Genomic DNA, 21618 nt, shown 5'->3' with positions numbered 1-21618 from the left:
ACCTCATGCCTGTAGCAATGCGAAATTAACTGGTTATTTCAAATGAAAATTAATTGGTTTGGTAGATATTCTTCCACACTTAATTTGGCTCTTGACACGATTCAATCATGAGCAAAATGACCATAGAATTCTTGAGGCTTGGGCAATTACATCCACTGTGGGTTCTTTTATTTCATTTGCTAGCTTCACTGTACTATCTTGCTCGAATTGAAATTTGGATTTCAAGAAGCGATTTCTATTGTCTAGTCGCTAGTGTATAAAGCTGAGAGCAGAGCTGACGAGTAACAACTAAACCATTACACTGGTATTTATATATTCAGACGCCAGAAGCCGATTATCTCCCACAAGAGGCAGGGGAAGGGGAATGAATGTAGGGGTGAGCAGGAAAAACCCAAAACCGAAAAAATAACCGGAAAAAAAACCAATAAGCCAAACCGAAAAAACCAAATTACTAAAAAAACCGAAGAAAACCGAACCGACAAAAACCGAATTAGCGGTGCGGTTTCTGTTCAGGTTTTCAATCAAAACCGAACCGAAATTAACCGCACCGCTATTATATATATAATATTATTTATATATACATGTATATATTATCATAACCCGGTTCTAATATTTATTTAATATTAGTATAATTGTATAGTATAATACCATAAATTAATTAAGATTAATATGTAAATACTCTTAAATCATAATTTTTTAATATGTATATAATCAATTTTATCATATGTTTTGATATATACTCCTTTTTTCATTGTTGTGAACATATATTTTTATCATATTTCGTATCTATTATTTAAAGTAATATGAATTATACATTCAAAAAATAATTTTATGAAATATATAAATTTTATTTAACGAATTCTAAAGTGATAAATCTTTGATGATTAATGTAATATTATCATTTAACTTGATGTTATTTTTTTATCCAACACATTACCAACAAAAAATCGTACAAATAAAAAATGTATAAAAAACTGAATAAAAATTGAAACCGATGAATGGTTAACCGAAACCGAAAAACTGTTTTAAATGGTTTGGTGGCGGTTAATAGCAATTAACCGAACTGCATATATTGGTTTGACTACGGTTAATTCTAAAAACCGCAACATGCACACCTAGGTGAATGTATGAAAATTATTGCAAAATAGCATATATGAGGAAATATCATAAATAAATATTATAGATATTATATAAAAAATAATTCCTTCCAATGATACATTTCGATTAGATAAAAGCCAACTTCACTATATTGGCTATATTTGTCGAACACGTAGAGACGTATCAATATTACACATATCTAATACCATATTAAAATAATAAATTTTATTTATAGCAACTTGAAATAATAAAATTATACTATTTTTAAAATATAGCTAATGATTATAACCAACTTCATCGGAATAACTCACCTTACATAATCATTATTTTATATCATCTTAGCCAACCAATTTAAAAAATATCATTGAAGATGCTCTAATAACCCACATTTACAGAAATTTATTAATTTAGAGAGATATTCACTAATCTATTAAAGATAATGATTAGTTTAAAAAATATTTTTGATGATAAATAAAATTAACTATTAATTTTTATATAAAAAAATAAAATAAAATGAAGAGAATAAAGTTTTGAAATTATCTCATATATTAGATAATATACAAAATTGACCGTAAACATGACACCAGTTATATATTATGTACTATCATACAATCCGTGTGATGCATAAACTAATTATATTATTTGTAATTTTATTATTTTATAAAAATAAATTATTAAAATAATAATTATATATTATTGAGATTAATTATTTTAAGATATTTATTATTTTGTATGTATTATATTATTGAATAATTCAAAATTTAGATGATTAAAATCTTAAAAAGTCATTCCATTCGTTACGCGGATGGAGAGTTTATGCGAAAATGGGAGTCTTGAAAGTGGTGTGCGTAGATGATTTGGTATTATTTTTTTTAATTTTTTTCTTAATTTATTAATTATTTTTGTTATATTATAATTTGAATTACTAAAATTAATATTAGAAGTGTTTGATTCCCTACGGAATAGGTAAGAAAGAAATTGAGTATGATTATAAGTTAAGTTGGATAATAATTCGTAAAATTTGTAGTTATATTAAATATATGATATAATTTTTTAATTAAATTATATGTGTTTAAACTTTATTTTAGGAGGTGTTAACATGTTTTTAGGAAAATGTTAACGTACTTTTTAAGGTGTTAACCAACCCAAAACGAAACCATATTTTACTTATAATAATATACGAACAAAATAACTACATATGTACGTATTAAGAAAGGAGAATAATTTTTTATTGATAAATACTAAAAAAAACCCAAAAAGTTTCGCTGCGTCACATACGCAGTTTAGCCTGCATTCTAAATATTCTTAATTTAATCGATTAATTTGTGATTAATTTTTACAAGTTATTCGATCGATTCAATTTTCGAATTTGACTAAAATTTACAATTTTTTTATCGGAGTATATATAATTAATTATGTATTATAACTAAAATACTATATCTATTTAAATATAAATAGTTATAGAAATTATGATCTAATAAATATATATTTGGTAATAATTAACTAATACAATCATAATAATATAATTTCATATAATTTAATATTATAATACATCCAATTTTTATTCTGATTAATTTTTCTGATTAATTCCCGATTTAATATTATCCAATTTTCAATTTTTACAAACACAAATTAAAATATGTCACATGAAATTTTGAAATTTTGTGTGGCACCTGACATTATCCCTACTAGAAAAGTTATACTAGTTATAGTTGTCTCCTAGATAAACAGATAGTTGTACCTATACTTCGTACTAAAAATAGCTACAAGCCTATACTTATACTTGACATATAATTAAATAATTATAAAGAAAAAGTATGTCGATTTATTTTAAATGAAATTTAGGAGAGATGGATAAAATTTAGCTAAACTTAAAAATATTTAATTATAAAATAAAACTAGTATTAAGTAGAAGTATTATTTTGACACCAAAATAGTATCAAATTATAACAATAGTAATAGTTATTTTAACTTTAGCATGAAACTCTACTATACTTTCATTGTGCATCTCAAATGAGACTCCTGAGTTAATGTCATTAGCTTTTTTTTCTAAAAGAACCGTTGAGTTAACGTCATTAGCTTGTGTTTCTAAAAAAATTATTTTTACCTATATATTATAATTAAGTGTACGATAGTGATCAATTCAATGAGAATCAGCTTCTTTCTCTAAAATAAAATGTTCTTATTTTATAATATATAAATAAGAGCAGATTTTTAGAAAAAACCGTTATTTTATTATAATAAAATGAACGGGAATGATAAATTTAATGAATATGGACAAGTTTCTAGTAATGATATGTAGACGACATAACAGCTTCGGAATCTGTAACGTTAATAACTACTCACCATATCAGATTAAAAATTTATTTTCTATTGTATATGTATCCAATTTAAATATTATTTTTATATAAATTTGAAAATACACTAAATTTCCAAGTAAATCGAGGGACTTCCACTAGTTTTCTCGGTGAAAAGCCCCAACCCCTTATTTTCGTCAATTTTTCTTTCAATAAAACCCAATTTTTTGGGTGTTTGTGTGTCTCTCCTCTTGAAATGTGTGTTTTGTCTTTTATTTTGGAGTTTGTTATGTTTTTATTTAGTTTTGGGTTTATCTGGTGATGGATTTGTTGATGACGAATTTATTGATATTTTTGGTGATCTGCAAAGTCTGTATCGGATTTGGGACGGTGGTGATTATTGCAAGAACTCACATTTCACAACTAAACATTGTTCATCTTTCATGGTTTTACACTTTCGGCATTTTTATAGCTGTTATCCTGCATGTAGATAGCTGGGATGCCTTCGGCATGTCTATAGCTGGTGTCCGGCATGTAGATAGCTGGGGTGCCGCTTCTCCAATCTCATTTTATGCAATTGGTGTTTCTAAACATTGGGCTAACCATAGTTTTATGTGATATGTTCAATTGCAATGTTGTTATTTTCAGAGATGCTGCTGCAATTTGGATCGTTTGGGATGTTTTTGATTTCGTTTTTAATTTCAAGAATTTTTAAATTTTATGTGTTAAATGATCTGGAAACAAATCATCTAATTATTTTTAGTATGTTATTTGTTTTATATCAACAGTTGGGAGTTTGTCCCGACTGTACAATATTCAATTTAATGAAAACTTTCTGCATTTGTAAAAAAAAAACTTTAAGAATAACCGATAACAAAGAAATAATCATACTCTACAAAATTGATAAATATATATGTACTATTCTAAAACATACACGAATTATTTTTAATATTACATATTTTTTAAATTTAATTTAAAGTAAAAAAATTAAGTTATGAAACTTATCTATTTAAAATTTTATTAACATTATTTGATAATACTTATTAATATACATATAGGTGTATAAGTTAGTTATAGTACAGTTTTAAAAAATAATATAATGATTGAAATTTATATTTTTATTGATATTAATAGGCGTGTTTACGAAAGAATATTATATTTAATTAAAAGATAAATTTTAGTTGAGATCAATAGTATATAAATTGTCATTACCGACCAAATCAAACTAACTATATTCAGATTTATATTAGTTTAATATGTTTAAATCCGAATCAATGGCAAAATTTTATGTGTCGATGACAAAAAATTTATGTTAGTTTGAGTTCCATTATATCAACCAAATTCAGTTAATTATACTTACTATTTTGTTTAATTTTATTTTAACCAGGGATGATTATTATTTTATTTTAGACCGAATGGATTATATGTATTACTTTATTTTAGTTTGATGATATTATATCGACCCCACGAATTTTCATTCAAATTTTATTTTGTTATAGTCCGGTTCAATAATATAATATTTTTATCGGGATCAATAATATTTATTATTTTATTTTAGCTCGATTATTCAAATCCAACTAACTATATGTAGTTTTTAATTTTTTTATTTAAAATAGGATCAATATTATAATTTTGTTTAGCCCGACCGGGTGAATTTTATATATTATTTTGTTTTAACGAAAACCTTTAGACATATTATAATTCTATTATGAATATTTATCTATTTGTGAAAGTGTTTTATTTTAAATATTACTATAATTACGGTGAACAGACCGACTACCAAACAAAATTGCATTGTTTCGTCTTTAATATAACAATTATAGATGATTATGAAAATTTACTTATATACCCCCTCCACCTCACTCATTTTTTTACCGTTTTTTTCTCATACTTAACACGTATTTTAAGGCTACTATAAATTATAACTCCATAATTTTTTTGATAAAAATTTGAACATTATAACTTTATTTTAATGAAAAAAAATTAAAAAAATTAGGAACTATATTTTATAATATTGTTAAAGTGCCGAGGAACTATATTTACAGGGACTATATATACGTGGTATTCTAATTATTATCTTGTTATTTTATCAAATGTGAACATTTACTGAGTTGGTCAAGGAACAATGAAAGAAATTTATTTGGAGAAGTTATTAATTTGAAGAATGTTAGTTTTTAAAGATTTTTTTGTAGTTAATTTTACATTTGAAACGTCCGTCCTAATTTTTCGACGAAGGTAACTTGCATTACATGGTAAATGTGTGGTTCATCTCTCAGCATAAAACATTTTTGCAGGCCTTGGTTTCTGAAATTGCATGCATTATAAATCACTGTTAGTGATGTAAAAAGCTCCAAAAAGCGAAGGCTGAATAACAATAGCACAAATTCGACCAGAACAAAAGCATTAAATGACAACATTTGGACCTGAGATAAACTGAACATCAAGTTGCAGTTGACTCCCAACAAAGCCAAATGTAAGATAGAGAGTCCAATTGCGAGTGCAACTGGCAATATTACAACACTCGCCTGCCAATATGGAGCAGAATAAACATAGTTAATATGAACATCCAATTTTGATTTGTACATCTCTGCTTAATTAAAATGTAAAGGACTAAAACATTGCAACTAAGATAAACACAATTACAAAGACGAACAGTTGTACAAGACAGAGCAATTTTATATGCCAGCATGTGCGCAAACAATGTCACTCTTCCTTAAGAAGAACAGCAGCCGCTGTTCTGCGCCACAGGTTGTCCACGGATGTTCACTGTTGGTGGCTTTGCATTCATTGAAGGTTGGCTCGCCATCCTTCATTAAGAATTTCAAATTACTTGGCGGTCTATCAATGTATGAAAAACATATGCACCGTGACACATGAAAATAAGCATTTACCCCTATACTTATTTCAGAATTATGCAGACTGTATTTGTCAAGGCATGTGATCAATCAATTATAACATTAATAAAATGATTCTAGATTTTAGATAAATCTATGGGCAATTTACAGGCGAAAATCTGACATCTGTATTGGACACCAAGAAAATTTCAATCCAGCAAGAATCAGGCCATTGCAAATAATCACTAGAGAGATGCAATTAATTACCTTTCTTTGATTGATGATGTCATGGCCATAAACGCCTGCTCCACATTAGTAGCATCTTTAGCACTGGCTTCCATAAACGGAATTCCTATTTCGTCAGCAAATGCCTGCGACACTTTTAGAATTTAGATACGTGTATCCTTAAGCGGCAACATTTAAATTCCCAGTTGACAAGCTAATTTTTTTTTTTGTTTCCGATAATAACAGTCATAACCTCACTGGGAGCTTATTTACCTTGGCTGTTTCATATGAAACAACTTTATTTGCAGTAAGGTCAGACTTGTTCCCAACAAGAAGTTTATTGACATTCTCACTTGCATAGCGATCGATTTCACTCAGCCATTGTTTTACGTTATTGAAGCTATCTTGGTCAGTCACATCATAAACAACCTATATGAGTAAGCCAATAGAAAACATTCAATCTTCAGCAGAGTAACATGCAGTACAAAAAATCAACCACCAAATAACATTAAAGATCCCTAAGGATATATGTGACTCACTATGATACCATGCGCCCCACGGTAATAGCTGCTAGTGATGGTTCTAAAACGTTCTTGCCCTGCAGTATCCCACTACACAATAAAGTTTCAATTCAGTGTTTTTTCTGTTCTAAAAGAATATAAAATATAAAATGAGGTTTGAGAACAGTATTTATGACGACGATATTCATAAAAGAAGAGGTTTCCCATTTTTCCACTCTGAGCAAGCAAACAGACACCAGCAAGATGGGAGATTCTGACATTCATTCCAATGAAATATTCCAGTAATCAATTAAGCAAATAATAAAGTAAAATCTTACAATCTGAAGTTTGATTGTCTTTCCATCTTGCTCGACAGTACGGATTTTCTACACAAAATTTACAAGACAACTATTAAATATATAAGAAAAATCACAAAATTATTTGGTTAACAAAAAGGGCTACTTACAAAGTCAACTCCAATAGTGCTAATGTAACTCTCCAAGTATGAATCGTCCTATGTTAGCCGAGGAACCAGAAATAGTTGTCAGTTTATATGGCATAGAAAACCTCAATACAGAACCATAATATAAACATAGCACAAGCATATAAGCTCTCGTGGAATTTATCAAATTAAAAAAATTACCAACTAAATTTAATAAAATAAAATAAAAAAACTTATTCAGCATGTCTCCCTTATAAAACCTAATCCTTCAAATGTAATGAACATCAGCATGCAGATCACAAGTTTCTAACTACAACATTGGCACCAAAAAAGTAGTGATCTCAGGATAATACTGCACATTTCACAAAATAGACCCTTGCACAAAGTAAGGACAATTTAGAAAATACACTACAATCGTACTAATCCTGTTTAATTTATTAGGAGAAATAATGCAACTTTTTAATTTACACTAGCAGGACTATAGTAGATTGTTAACACCATGGTAAATTTAATTCGCAACTCAATATTAAGACTACTGTGTACTGAAACTAAAGGAATAGATAGCTTAGTATATTATTTGAAAGCAAGCTATGGAATTTCGAAATGCAGACCTACAATTAGAATGGTGATATACATAGGAACTCAGCTTAATATAGCAGCAAAAATAAACTAGTTAAAATGGGGTCTCAATAAGAAGATTGATGTATAAGATGTGATCTCCTTTGTGAAAAGGACCATGACATATGGTTGCACGAATTTACACCAGGAATGCTCCTCGGACAAAATTACAGAGACATAATGCCACAGAAACCATATAAGATTCTGAAAGTTAAGAGAAAGAAAGGATGACTACATCAATTTAAATGTGGAAACCAGTTCATACGGAAACAAACAGACGCAGCTATATGTAACTGCGTTTATTCACTTATTCTCACACAACCACTTTATAAATTACAAGAAAGAGTTATAGAATTTTGATTAAGTGAAAAGATTCTTCTGGCATTGGCGCTCAACAGTTTCAAAATGGTATAGAGCCAAGTAGTGACAATTAGGATACTAGACTAACACCTTTAAGTCTTTAATACTGATTAGTCGACACCGACTACTATTAAGGATCAGGTCCCAACTACTAATGGTAATATGCACTCCTGGATAGAGACGATGAACTAGAAAGGCATGAAACCTGTTGGTATTGCTCATACAATATTAGAATTAGTTATTTGTTGCACGGATTTGTGGAATATGCCAATATGCAATCAAGCCTAAGCACATGTAAAAATCAGAATCCATTTTGGTACAAAATTCAGTTTGCACACAAGAAGACTAAAGTTACATATTCCTCAGTTGATCTATTTTCTTTACAGTCTTATTTTTAAAGGTCACCATTACAATACACACCACTACTTACTAAATAGAAGAAAATTACACAGACCCATTTCGTAAAGTATCTGCATTTGACTATATCCATAATCATAGTCTTTTATATAAGCAGACACTTGAGAAATTTTACATTAGGTTAAATCTAAGTAGATCCTATACATCTGCTAATATCCCATATACATTAAAGCTGCAATTTGTGGGGGAAATGAAAGAGAACAAAGCCATATGGGGTCCTCTCTGATAACCCTATTTAATTTGTCTTTTCAACTAATTACAACTTGAGAAGCTTATATTTTTTAGAAGTCAGAGACACTTACCGCAAATCTCAGGAGGAGACATGATTTTCCAACACCAGAATCACCAATAAGCAAAAGCTTGAAAAGATAGTCACTGCAAAATATATTGAAGACACATTAAGCGTAAATTTTATGGCTTACCTTAAATAAGAAAATAAAGGATATATGATATGCAAGACGTATGCATACATTTCTAAACAATCGGTCAGTTATTTTTTTCTGAAGTCAAAGTATTGATCTTTTGAGATTATATGAAGCCACTCCTTAATAAACACTTTGTAATTATGAAAGGATGATGATGCAGCAGAAACTAGAGTATAAGATCATAGTGACCCACCACGGGGTTCTACTTATAAGTTCAGGAAAAATTGTATCCTTACTAGATATTAGAACTAAACGAGCCATTTCCATAGTTTATAAGAAAACATAGTATGAAGAGAAAAATTGACATATTAATCAATAATTGTCATTTCAGTAATTTAGATCACAACAGGTTACCTTTCCAATTCAATTCATTATCTGTTCCCAGAAACTGTCTTTTATGTCCATCCATAGTATATAAACAGAGAAAGATAGATAAGCACAACATGTTATGTCACATCCCTCAATACTTCTCCATAAGTTTGCAATTGCAACTTTTTAAGCATCCCGCCACCACAATTACAGTTTCCTAAGAGGAAATGAGTGGTAAAGGATATGCAAATTCTTCAGAATAGTTTCACACTGAGTTATAACCTTAGCTAAGTCAGGTCGGACAACTTTAAATTACTTAAACCGCAATCTCCGTATCTAAGTCAGGTTGGACAACCTTAAATTACTTAAACCACCTTTTGCAATGCAACTTTATATCAACCCGATGATCATCAAAGTTGGCTTCAAATTTCTGATATTAAAATATGCCATTCTCCATAGGGGTTCAGGGTCATATAGCTAAGTCAGGTCGGACAACCTTAAATTACTTAAACCACCTTTTGCAATGCAACTTTATATCAACCCGATGATCATCAAAGTTGGCTTCGAATTTCTGATATTAAAATATGCCATTCTCCATAGGGGTTCAGGGTCATATAGCTCAAACTCAGGGTCAGACAATATATTTAAACAACATCAAATGGCTAGTAATGCACCTAAATATCAGGATAAGGGGCAAACATACCCTACAAACTATAATAATTTATCTCAAAAAACAATTTAACATAAAAAAATATACATGTAATTTAATACAATTAATATCAGCATAAATTACCCACAATTCTAGACCCATTTAACAAAAACCCAAAATAACTTGCAACCCAGAAATCAAATTATAAACACATACACCTAAATTCATAATCATAGATCCATACCTCAGAAACTTAGTATAATTACATAATAATATATATTAATCTCTATCTACCAATAACAAAAGAAAACAAATCAAAATCAAGGCATATCATAAAGTACATGAAGAATTAAAAGCATGTTGACCCATCAAAGAAAAATACAAATCAAGGCCATAAGATGAATTTCATATGCATACATCAGGTATTGCAGATATATAATATAATTAAATACCCAAATCAAGAAACTGAATAAAAATTAAAGGGGTGTTTAAGAAAACTTACTACTCAGCATTCATGATTGATCTGAGGGGCGAGTTGAAGATTTCAATGAAAAGGAGGGGGATAGAGGAGAGATAGGATGTAAGCAAGATTAATAACCGGGTTGTATTTTGACTTGTTTTCGGGTTAGATCGATGACTTCTTTTATATAATATATATCTCTTTCTTTTATTTTTTATTTATGTGTTTGTAACACTTTTAACCCTTAAAGCATCACATATAAAAATTCTCCAATTACAAAAACGTATTTCCTTGTTACCTATGATTCTTGTACAATTCGATATTTTTTCCGTTCATAAACATTTTTAACTGTATCGGTGGAGGATAAATAAGTATTTTTCTTGTTTATTTTTTTTAACTAAATTGCTAAGTATGCCCTTGCACACATTAACACATTTAGTATTTTTTTTAATTCTGTTGTTCATTGCTCTTGTTGAGAAATGAAGCATTGTGAGCTCTTGTTCATTGCTTTTAATGTTTTAACTATTGTTTTGTTAATTGTATGCGTTTCAGTGTGCAATAAAACCAAATAAATCAAACATACTCAGCGTTTAGAGCAGTATTGCAGAGGGTAGTAGGATATATGCAGATAATGCCCCTACTCTGAAGAATGAGGAGTCTATTTTCGTGAAAACTCCCGGCTTAGTACATAACAAAAATAGTGTGTGATAAAACTACATAGTAACACAAATAATAAATACAAATATAACAATAAAAATAGGAAAAATGCACTAGTAAACCTATAAAAATAAGAAAAATGCACGAGACAAAATTGAATCTATGATTGTATTCACATGAGACATACCTACAAGGATGCCTATCTGAAATTTAAATGCTCTATGTTCTCAAACTGATCGATAAATCAGAGACAATAGTTGAAGATCATGCTTCCATTTCAATCCAATGAGAAATAATGGTGTGTGTTCGCTTGTCCGAATCTGCACAGTCAATCTGTAAAATCCGTAATTTTATATTTAATTTATTTATTAGATATTAATACGTTTATATAAATATTTAAATTAGAATATTTTGAAAACTTTTTGCGCAAGTTATTTGATTGATATAAGATTTGTTATTTGTGAAATTAAGTGTAAGAATAATTTTAAAAAAATTGAAATCTTTTTGGTTTAGGTATTTGTGGGTGTGAAATATATTATTTTTGAAATTTACTTGAAGAGCTAGTAGAAACTTTAAGACCAAGTTTTGGAATTGCTTGATTAAATTTAGGGTTTGCGTGGTTGTGTGCCTATATAAATAGTTGTTAGAATAACGTATAAGAGTTGTACAAAATTCGCCCAAAAGGTACGTATTTTCGTCGCTTTCTATTTTGTGATTACATAAATTCTTCTTGCTTGTATGCTCTGATAATTGCAATTTGATATACATGTTAGTATTTAAATTATTATATTTGTATTAGTGTTGTGTATATGTTGTGTACTTGATGATTTCATGAACAAAACACCTTTGTAGATTTTACTTAGTGAAAATGTAGCACTCGACGGATAAGGATTATAGTCCCGACGGATGACTCATTTTAGTCCCGACAGATGACTCATTTTAGTCCCGACGGATGATGACTTATTATCCATCGAGTGAGTAGCTTATATAACAATAAGTCTGTAGCACATTTTTGCATATTTCTACATACACATTATTTAGAATCTGTAGTAGTACTTAAGTCATGTTGACTTTAACTAGATATGCATAATAGGTTGATTAATTGTACATAGATGATGTCTTGTAATTCTGCATAGATGAAATGAAGTCTAGTGCCTGATTGCTACCCGACGGATAAACAACAATGAATTCGACGGATGATCATTAACTCGACGGATGATCATGAACCCGACGGATAAAGAATTCAAATATCTGTTGACAGTGACAACACAGTCACATGCGTCGAGTGTATGCAAATGAAATGTGGTAGCCTATTCAACTGGGTTTTCGAGGACAAAGAAGCATTGCCATTTCCATGCTATTATGAAGATATTCAAAGATGCTGGAATAGAGTAATGAAGTAGAATTGTATTAGACTTGATATTTTTTGTTTTATTATCTTGTCTTGTTGCTTTGTAATCTTGGTGATATATAAACCAAGAAGCAGCAAATATAATAGGAACTAAGGAACCAAAAAAAACTCAGATAGAGAGAGAGAAACATTTGTAAGCTGCATTCTTAGCATTTCTCTCATTCTTAGTTGTTTTCATTTTTGTAAGCAGCTGTGAGCTTTTTGCACACAGAGTTCTCTCGATATATATTATATATCTCTGGTGGAATCATTCAAATCCATCAGAAAGTTTTTAAAGACTCCTGTTTTTAATTACTTGTGTTTTGATTCATTTCAAGTAACTATTCTGCATTCTGCTAATCATTTCACACTTATATATATATATTTGAGTTAGAACATTTTTATTCAAGAAAAAGTTTCAAGAATTCCATTCAACCCCCCTTCTGTAATTCTTGTTACATTGTTAAGGGACTAACAATTGGTATCTGAGCAAGCTCTTGAAGAACAAAGAGTTTAAAGATCAAAACAATACAGCAAGATGAACAAGAAGGATGTTGGAGTCAAGATTCCTTTTCTGGATAAAGATAATTACCATCATTGGAAGGTTAAGATGCATCTTCATTTTCTTTCTCAAGATGAGGCCTATGTGGACTGCATAGAAAGAGGCCCTCATGTCCCAATGAGAGCTGCAACTGGAAATGAGCCATCTGTCCCCAAGCCAAGGCATGAATGGTCTGATCCTGATATTGAACAAGTCAGGAAGGATAAAAAGGCAATGAATATCCTGTTTAATGGAGTTGATGGTGATATGTTTGACAACATTATCAACTGCAAAACTGCCAAGGATGTTTGGGATACAATACAGATCATTTGTGATGGCACTGAACAAGTTAACAGATGGCACTGAACAAGTTAGAGAAAATAAGATGCAACTACTGATTCAACAATATGAGTATTTCCATAATGAAGAAAGTGAGTCTCTCACTGACATTTTTAGTAGGTTTCAAAAACTATTAAATGCTCTAAAGTTGCATGGAAGGGTCTATTAGACAAAAGACTCCAATCTAAAATTTCTTAGATCTCTTCCAAAGGAATGGAAACCAATGACAGTCTCATTGAGAAACTCACAAGATTATAAGGAGTTTACTTTGGAGAGACTGTATGGCATCCTGAAAACTTATGAGCTTGAAATAGAGCAAGATGAGAGGATGAAGAGAGGAAAGAATAAAGGAGGGTCCATTGCACTAGTTGCTGTGTTAAAGAAAGAGAAAGAGATGAAGATGGAAGCGATTGAGTCAACTTCAAGGGTCTGTGAAAGCAAGGGCAAGGGGCTTGCAGTAGAAAATGAAGATTCTTTGAGCCAAGATGACATGTAAGACATTGATGAACATTTAGCATTTCTTTACAGAAGATTTGCCAAGCTCAAGTTCAAAAAGAACTTTGGAGCATCCAAGCCAAATAGAAACATGGTGGATAAATCAAAATTCAAATGTTTCAAATGTGGTTTGGCAGGGCACTTTGCCAGTGAGTGTAGAAAGTCAGATTTCAACAAGAAAAAGTTTGAGCCTGTGGATTATAAGCAAAATTACTTTGAGCTGCTCAAACAAACGGAAAAGGCTTTCATTACACAAGAAAATGACTGGGCAGCAGAAGGTCTGGATGAAGATGAAGATGAAGATGTCAACTATGTCAATCTAGCCCTAATGGCCAAGTCTGATGAAACAGAAACAAGTTCTTCAAGTAATCAGGTAATTACTACAAACCTTGCACATTTATCTAAAGCTGAGTGTAATGATGCTATAAATGACATGTCTACAGAGTTATATCATTTGCGTGTTACACTTAAGTCTCTTACTAAAGAAAATGCTAAAATCAAAGAAAACAATTTTTTTTTGAGTGAGAGAAACAATGTGCTAGATTCTCAGTTCATTAATTTTGAAAAATTAAGAATTGAGTGTAAGATTGCCAAGGAGGAATTAACTGAGTCCTTGAAGAAAGAAGAAATTTTGAAGAAGCAGCTCGAGCGTGAACATGAGGTGATTAAGGCATGGAAAACATCTAGAGATGTCCATGCTCAAATCACCAAAGTTCAAGGAATCGAGTCCTTCTGTGATGCAGCCTGGAAAAAGAACAAGGAGAAACTAGAACCAAATTTGATGGATGGAGTACTAACAGATGTAGACTCGACGGATGATAAGGATCATCCGTCGGATAACAAAAAGGGTTATCCGTCGACTGATGAAAATCCTCATCCGTCGGCTGTAAGCAAGCCTATCATTAAAGCCAAACTTGTTAAGTTGAATGAAAAGTATGGATCTGTTTCCAAGAACTTTGTTTCAGGAGAATCGAGTCAAGTTAAGAAAGGGAAAAAGGCTAATGTTGGTCACATGACTGTCAAACAGTTAAGTGACAGACTTGAAAAGATTGAGGTGAAAACAGAGGCTAAAAAGAAAAATAATAGAAATGGTAAAGTAGGGATTAACAAACACAATAACTACACACCTGATAAATATGCTCCTAGAAAAATCTGTGTCAAGTGTGGTAGTGTAAATCATTTATCTGTTAATTGCAAATCTGCCATGCCTACTCCCATGTCTGTGCCACCTCACTTCCCCAACATGAATGCCATGCCTCCTATGCCTATGAATGCTATGTCTGCACTGAATATGAATGCACAGTTTGCTAATATGCCATTTGCACCTAATCCTTATTATGTTACATTTAGTATTCCACAAATGCCATTTAACATGTCTTACTGGAATAACATGTTCACTAATAGCATGCCATTCTCTATTGATTATAATATGCATGATAATTTTGTTGCAATGAATGGTTTCAAAGGCCCAACTCAAATGACCAAGGATGAATCTGATATTCCCAAGTCAAATGAGATAAAGCCTAAGAAAAAGAAAAAGAAAGCTAACAAGGCAGGACCCAAGGAAACTTGGGTATCAAAATCAACTTGATTTGATTTTGATGTGTACAGGGAAACAGAAAGAATCTTTGGTACTTGGATAGTGGTTGTTCAAGACACATGACTGTTGATTCTACCCTACTCACAGAGTTCAAGGAGAGAGCTGGCCCAAGTATTACTTTTGGAGATGACAGCAAGGGTTATACTGTGGGATATGACTTGATTTTAAAGGACAATGTCATCATTGAGGAGGTTGCCTTAGTGGATGGTCTCAAACACAACTTGTTGAGTATTAGCCAGCTTTGTGATAAAGGTAATTCAGTAACCTTCAACGCAGAAGCCTGTGTTGTGACTAACAAAAGGAGCAACAAAGTGGTTCTCACTGGTGTGAGAAAAGGAAATGTGTACCTAGCTGATTTCAACTCATCTAATGTAGAATTTGTTACTTGTCTTCTCAGTAAAGCAAGTCAGGATGAAAGTTGGCTATGGCACAAGAAGCTATCCCATTTAAAATTCAAGACCATGAATGAGCTAGTAGAGAAAGAACTGGTTTGAAGCATTCCTCTAGTGGAGTTTTCTAAGGATGGATTGTGTGATACCTGCCAAAAGGGAAATCACATTAAAGCTTCATTCAGGAAGAAACTTGATTCAACAATTGAAGAACCTCTGTAACTGCTACACATGGATTTGTTTTGACCAGTCAATGTGTTGTCCATCTCAAGAAAAAGATTTTTCCTAGTAATTGTAGATGATTTCTCAAAGTTCTCTTGGACATATTTCCTAAAGGCTAAAGATGAGGATAGTGAAATCATCATCAATCACATAAGGCAAGTCAATAATCATCCCGATTTCAAAGTTAGAAGAATCTGGAGTGACAATGGAACTGAGTTCAAGAATTCTGTCATGAGAGCATTTTGTGAGCAAAATGGGATTCTGCATGAGTTTTCAGCAGCAAGAACTCCATAACAGAATGGAGTAGTGGTAAGGAAGAACATATCACTTATTGAAGCTGCCAGGATAATGCTTGAAGAATCTAAACTGCCAACATATTTCTGGGCTGAAATTGTAAACACTGCATGCTACACTCAGAATATTTCCCTAGTTAATCAAGCAAGATGCATGACTCCCTATCAATTGTTCAAGAACAAGAAGCCAACTCTAAATTTTCTTCATGTCTTTGGCTGCAAATGCTATATTCTGAGAAATCAAACTGATCAAAATGGGAAGTTTGATGCTAAAGCAGATGAAGGAATTTTTGTTGGATATGCTGTTGGTAACGCATATAGAGTCTATAATCTAAGAACCAATATTGTTGTGGAATCAATACATGTTGTCTTTGATGATAAAAAGATTGAAGGACTGCAAAATGGAGATTACCATGAGAGTCTCAAATTTGACAATGTGGAGATGGTTAGTGATGACAGTGATGATGAAAGTGATCAAGAAACAGTATCAAATGATAATGCAGAAAAATCCACTACCAATGAAGCACAAAACTCAACATCTGTCGAGTTGCATAATGCTTCATCCGTTGGGAGGAAATCTGCGTTATCCGTCAGGAGACAACCAGCTTCATCCATCGGTACTCAAAATTCACCATACGTCGGGTTATCAAAAGGAGCAGGAAGTCAGGATATATCACCTATAGAAAGTTCCCCTTTCTCAAATGAAAGATCCACAAACTCAGGGGGAGTTTCTAACAATCAAAACTCAATCACACATCAAGACAACGATGAGGCCTCTTCATCTAGAGCTAATCTACCTCAACAAAGAAAATGGACAAAAGATCACCCCTTTGAGCTCATAATTGGTGATGTTTCTTCTAGAGTTCAAACCAGGAGAGCAACTCAAGAAGAATGTCTATACATCAAATTTCTTTCCAAGGAAGAACAAAAGAAGGTAGAAGAAGCTTTGTTGGATCCTGATTGGATTTTAGCTATGCAGGAGGAGCTAAACCAATTTGAAAGGAATAATGTATGGAAGCTGGTGCCCAAGCCTAAATGAAAGAATCCAATAGACACCAAATGGGTATTCAGAAACAAGATGGATGAAAATGGCATAGTAGTCAGGAACAAATGTAGATTGGTTGCTAAGGGCTATTGTCAACAAGAAGGAATATATTTTGATGAAACATTTGCTTCTATTGCAAGACTTGAAGCCATCAGAATCTTCTTAGCCTATGCAGCCCATGCCAATTTCAAGGTCTATCAAATGGATGTCAAAAGTGCCTTTCTGAATGGAGATTTGGAGGAGGAAGTCTATGTCAGTCAACCTCCTGGTTTTGAAGATCCAAATTTTCCAGAACATGTCTATTATCTTTTAAAAGCACTTTATGGATTGAAGCAAGCACCTAAAGCCTGGTATGACACTTTATCAAAGTTCCTTTTGGAAAATCATTTCACAAGAGGTACTGTAGATAAAACTTTATTCTTTAGAAATGTTAATGGCTCTAGTATACTTGTTCAAATTTATGTAGATGATATTATTTTTTGCTCTACAGATGAGAAACTTTATAAAAAGTTTGCCAAATTGATGCAAAGTAAGTATGAAATAAGTATAATGGGAGAACTAACTTACTTTCTTGATTTGCAAGTTAAGCAAGTTAGTGATAGAATATTCATTAGTCAAACTAAATACATTTTTGATCTTTTAAAGAAGTTTGATCTAATGGATTGCACATCTGCAAAAACTCTCATGGCTACTGTAACTAAGCTTGAATTAAACACTACCGAAAAGTCTGTGGATATTTCAAGTTATAGGGGCATGGTTGGCTCACTTCTGTACTTAATAGCTAGTAGGCCATATATAATGTTTGCTACATGTTTATGTGTTAGATTTCAGGCTGATCCTAGAGAATCTCACTTAGTAGCTATTAAGAGAATTTTCAGATATCTCAAGGGAATACCAAAACTTGGCATTTGGTACCCTAGAGATTCTGGTTTTGATCTAACTGGTTATTCAGATGCAGATTATGCAGGTTGTAGAATTGATAGAAAAAGTACAACAGGAACCTGTCAATTTCTAGGAAACAAGCTTGTGTCCTGGTTCAGTAAAAAGCAAAATTCAGTTTCTACTTCTATAGCTGAAGCTGAATACATTGCTGCTGGCAGTTGCTGTGCACAGATTTTATGGATGAAAAATCAATTGCTAGACTATGGTTTGCAAGTTGAAAGGATTCCTATTTTCTAGTGATAACACAAGTACAATTGCCATCACTGAAAATCCAGTACAACATTCAAGGACAAAGCACATGGATATCAAGTACCACTTCATAAGGGAACATGTAATGAATGGTACTGTGGAACTACATTTTGTTCCAAGTGAGAAGCAGCTTGCAGATATCTTTACCAAGCCACTGGATGAATCCACCTTTTTAACGTTGGTAAGTGAGTTAGGTATGCTTAATTATTCTTAAATCTATATGAGATAATTTGCAAGTTGAAATGCAGCCATAAATTTAATTGATTTTTCAGTCTTGGATGAAATTTTGGCTAAGTCAAAATTTACATCTCGACGGATGATCCTTACCCATCGAGTTTGATCATCCGTCGGTATACTATTTGCTAATAAAAATCAATTATTTTCTGGAATATTTTATGAGTCGACGGATAACAGTTTATCCTCATCCGTCGAATTGTCTTAATCTCAGCCGTTAATTTCCTGAATATTATCCATCGAGTATACTTACAGTTTGTAAGCATGACACGACGGATAATGGGTGGAATTTTTACAATTTATTTTTAAACGGCTATTTTAGGCAATTTTAATTGGTTACTTTATTTTACTTTATTATTTTTAGCAGTTATTTTTGAGATAGTATAAAAGCTTATTTCATTTCAATTGCTTTTCTTTTATCATTCTCAAATCATCTGCTCAAATTTCTTTCTCTTTCAAAGCACTTACTCTCTCTCTTCAAGCTCTCATTCTCTAGCAATGGTGCCCGTTGTCAAGATTATGTCTCAAACTGGGTTTATTTATGAGAAGAACAATTTCACTGCACTAGTAAACAAGGGTATTCAACAATCTGGTGACTATCACAAGATGATGGACTTTGTGAAGAATTGCAAGCTTAGCTATGCCATGCTGGAATCTCCCACAATCTTTTGTGAAGTTGTTGAAGAGTTATGGACCACTGCTACATACAACTCAACAGATAAGACCATCACTCTAATCATTAAAGGTAAAGAATTATGTATCAATAGTGATGTTATAAAAGCATATTTCAAGATTCCTGATAACACTGTGACCTCACTACACACTGACACTGATATAATCAATATGCTTAATTCCATGAACTATGCTCTTTCTACTTCTAAGTTAAGTGACATTAGGAGATTGGGTCTTAGGAAGGAATGGAGTTTTAATGTGTGATGTAGTGACAAAGGTATTTTCAAGTAAAGTCAGTAATTTTGATTCAGTCAATATCTCCATGCTTAACATGCTCTACATGCTAGTTACAGATAAGTTCTATAATTTCAGTGTCCTTGTTTTGTTTGAGTTAGGTTTCAAACTAGGAGAGTTAAATAAAAGAGGTAAGAATGTGGATTATGCTAGATTCTTTATGATGTTAGCTAACCATCTCTCTGAGGGTATTGTGCTTGAGAACCCTAACAACAAATTAGATTGTTGGGTTCAAGAGAGAAGCTCATTACTGATTTGAACAGGGCCAATCATCACAAGGAGGTGCCACTATTCTATTTCCCTGTAATGGAAGCACCTCAGGTAAGTGAGGTAAGTTCATCTATTCCTACCACTATTTCAACCTCACTAATTTCTTTGAGTTCTAGTGTGGCTATGGCAACCGTGTCAATGACCCAATAGTTGCCTACCCAAGCTACCAAACCTGCAAATATTTCAAAATTCAAATCAAAGAAAGCCCCCTCTGGTATCTCTCAAAAGATACCAGTTGTAAAATCCACCAAAACCAAAGAGGGGAGTGTGTAGGTGGGTAAGACATGTGAGGGAAGGGGTGAACATAAAAGAAACCCTAAGGATAAGGATGGAAAGTTGAGTGGTTCCCAGCCTAGCCACACTGCAGTTTCCCAACAAACCGCAGTGCTTAAAAAGGATAAAAGCTCATTTCTAGCTGCATCCTCCCAAAAGGATATAGTTATTGAACAAAGCTCTCAACCAAGAGCACAGGCCAAAAGGGTTAGGGACACAAGCTCACCCCAAACTTATGCCAGAAAGAAGAAATCTAAAACCCTTGGGGATGCACAGGGTATACATACTGTGCAAACTGGTGCTAAAGACACAGTCACTGCACCTTCACAAATTCAGTTTGATGTGACTCCAATAAATGTGGAGTCACAGCCAAAATCTCTAGTAATAGAAGCACCTCAAACACCAAACTCACCCACAAACTCTCTGGATGTGGATATGATAAACACATCAATTCCTGATTCCCCTTCTTTAACTTTATTGGGGAAGCCAAAATCTAGTGCAAGTGAGCATCATCTTTTAGATGATTTGTTGGCTCACTTGCCAATTCTTTCAGGAACTGTTGAATCATCTGTGCCCAAAATATCTTCAATCAGCACAGAGTCCACAATAGTTTCCATTCCTAGTTCATTCATTTCTACTCTCTCGATGGATATTGCTCATCCGTCGAGTAGTGATTGTATCTCGATGGATAAGCTTAACAGCAGTTATCCGTCAGATAGCAAAACCACTATCCCGATGGATATCACTTATCCGTCGAGTGTCTCTGCACCACTTCAAACTTCATTTATTTCAAGTGCAGAAGAATTAGTGGTTGTATAATCACTATTAGGATTGAGAGAGAAGAGTGTTATGAGTGAGAGTCTGGGTTGCTCCCAGGAAAAAGGAGAGGAAATGAGTGAAATTATGCAATCCATTTCTTCAGGATTGGAAAAAGAAAGTGAGAGGAGTCCCACCTTAGATGGTGAAGGTGAGGGTGTGAGGGTGGGGAGCCAGGGTGAGACCCTGATGCAACAAAAGAGAGAAAACGAGAAAATGCAGGTACTGGAGCTATAAGGATGGATGTCATTGCTAGTGAGTTA

At 32.4% G+C, this 21618-nt stretch overlaps 1 protein-coding gene across 1 annotated transcript; it reads right to left on the bottom strand.

Annotated features, from left to right (window-relative positions):
* Positions 1–5760: 5760 nt before the first annotated feature.
* Positions 5761–10832, bottom strand: LOC141724225 (ras-related protein RABD2a). Its single transcript, XM_074526285.1, has 8 exons — positions 10677–10832; positions 9094–9166; positions 7421–7468; positions 7293–7340; positions 6994–7065; positions 6728–6883; positions 6497–6600; positions 5761–6202 (listed from the first exon to the last, which is right to left on the bottom strand). The coding sequence occupies exons 1-8, from the start codon at positions 10688–10690 to the stop codon at positions 6109–6111; spliced, it is 609 nt and encodes a 202-aa protein (XP_074382386.1). The 5' UTR covers positions 10691–10832; the 3' UTR covers positions 5761–6108.
* Between the last annotated feature and the right edge of the window lie 10786 nt (positions 10833–21618).

The sequence above is a fragment of the Apium graveolens genome, chromosome 5, assembly GCF_009905375.1.
Source record: "Apium graveolens cultivar Ventura chromosome 5, ASM990537v1, whole genome shotgun sequence".
Lineage (NCBI taxonomy): Eukaryota > Viridiplantae > Streptophyta > Magnoliopsida > Apiales > Apiaceae > Apium > Apium graveolens.
Note: the sequence above shows the minus strand (reverse complement) of the source record. Positions and strands in the feature narration are given on the sequence as shown.

Excerpts from the sequence above, each read along its gene's own strand:
- LOC141724225 (XM_074526285.1), bottom strand. Across the intron at positions 7,469-9,093 it reads GTCTCCTCCTGAGATTTGCG|GACGATTCATACTTGGAGAG; the intron begins GTAAGTGTCTCT and ends CGGCTAACATAG. Across the intron at positions 6,203-6,496 it reads ACATCATCAATCAAAGAAAG|GATGGCGAGCCAACCTTCAA; the intron begins GTAATTAATTGC and ends TTCTTAATGAAG.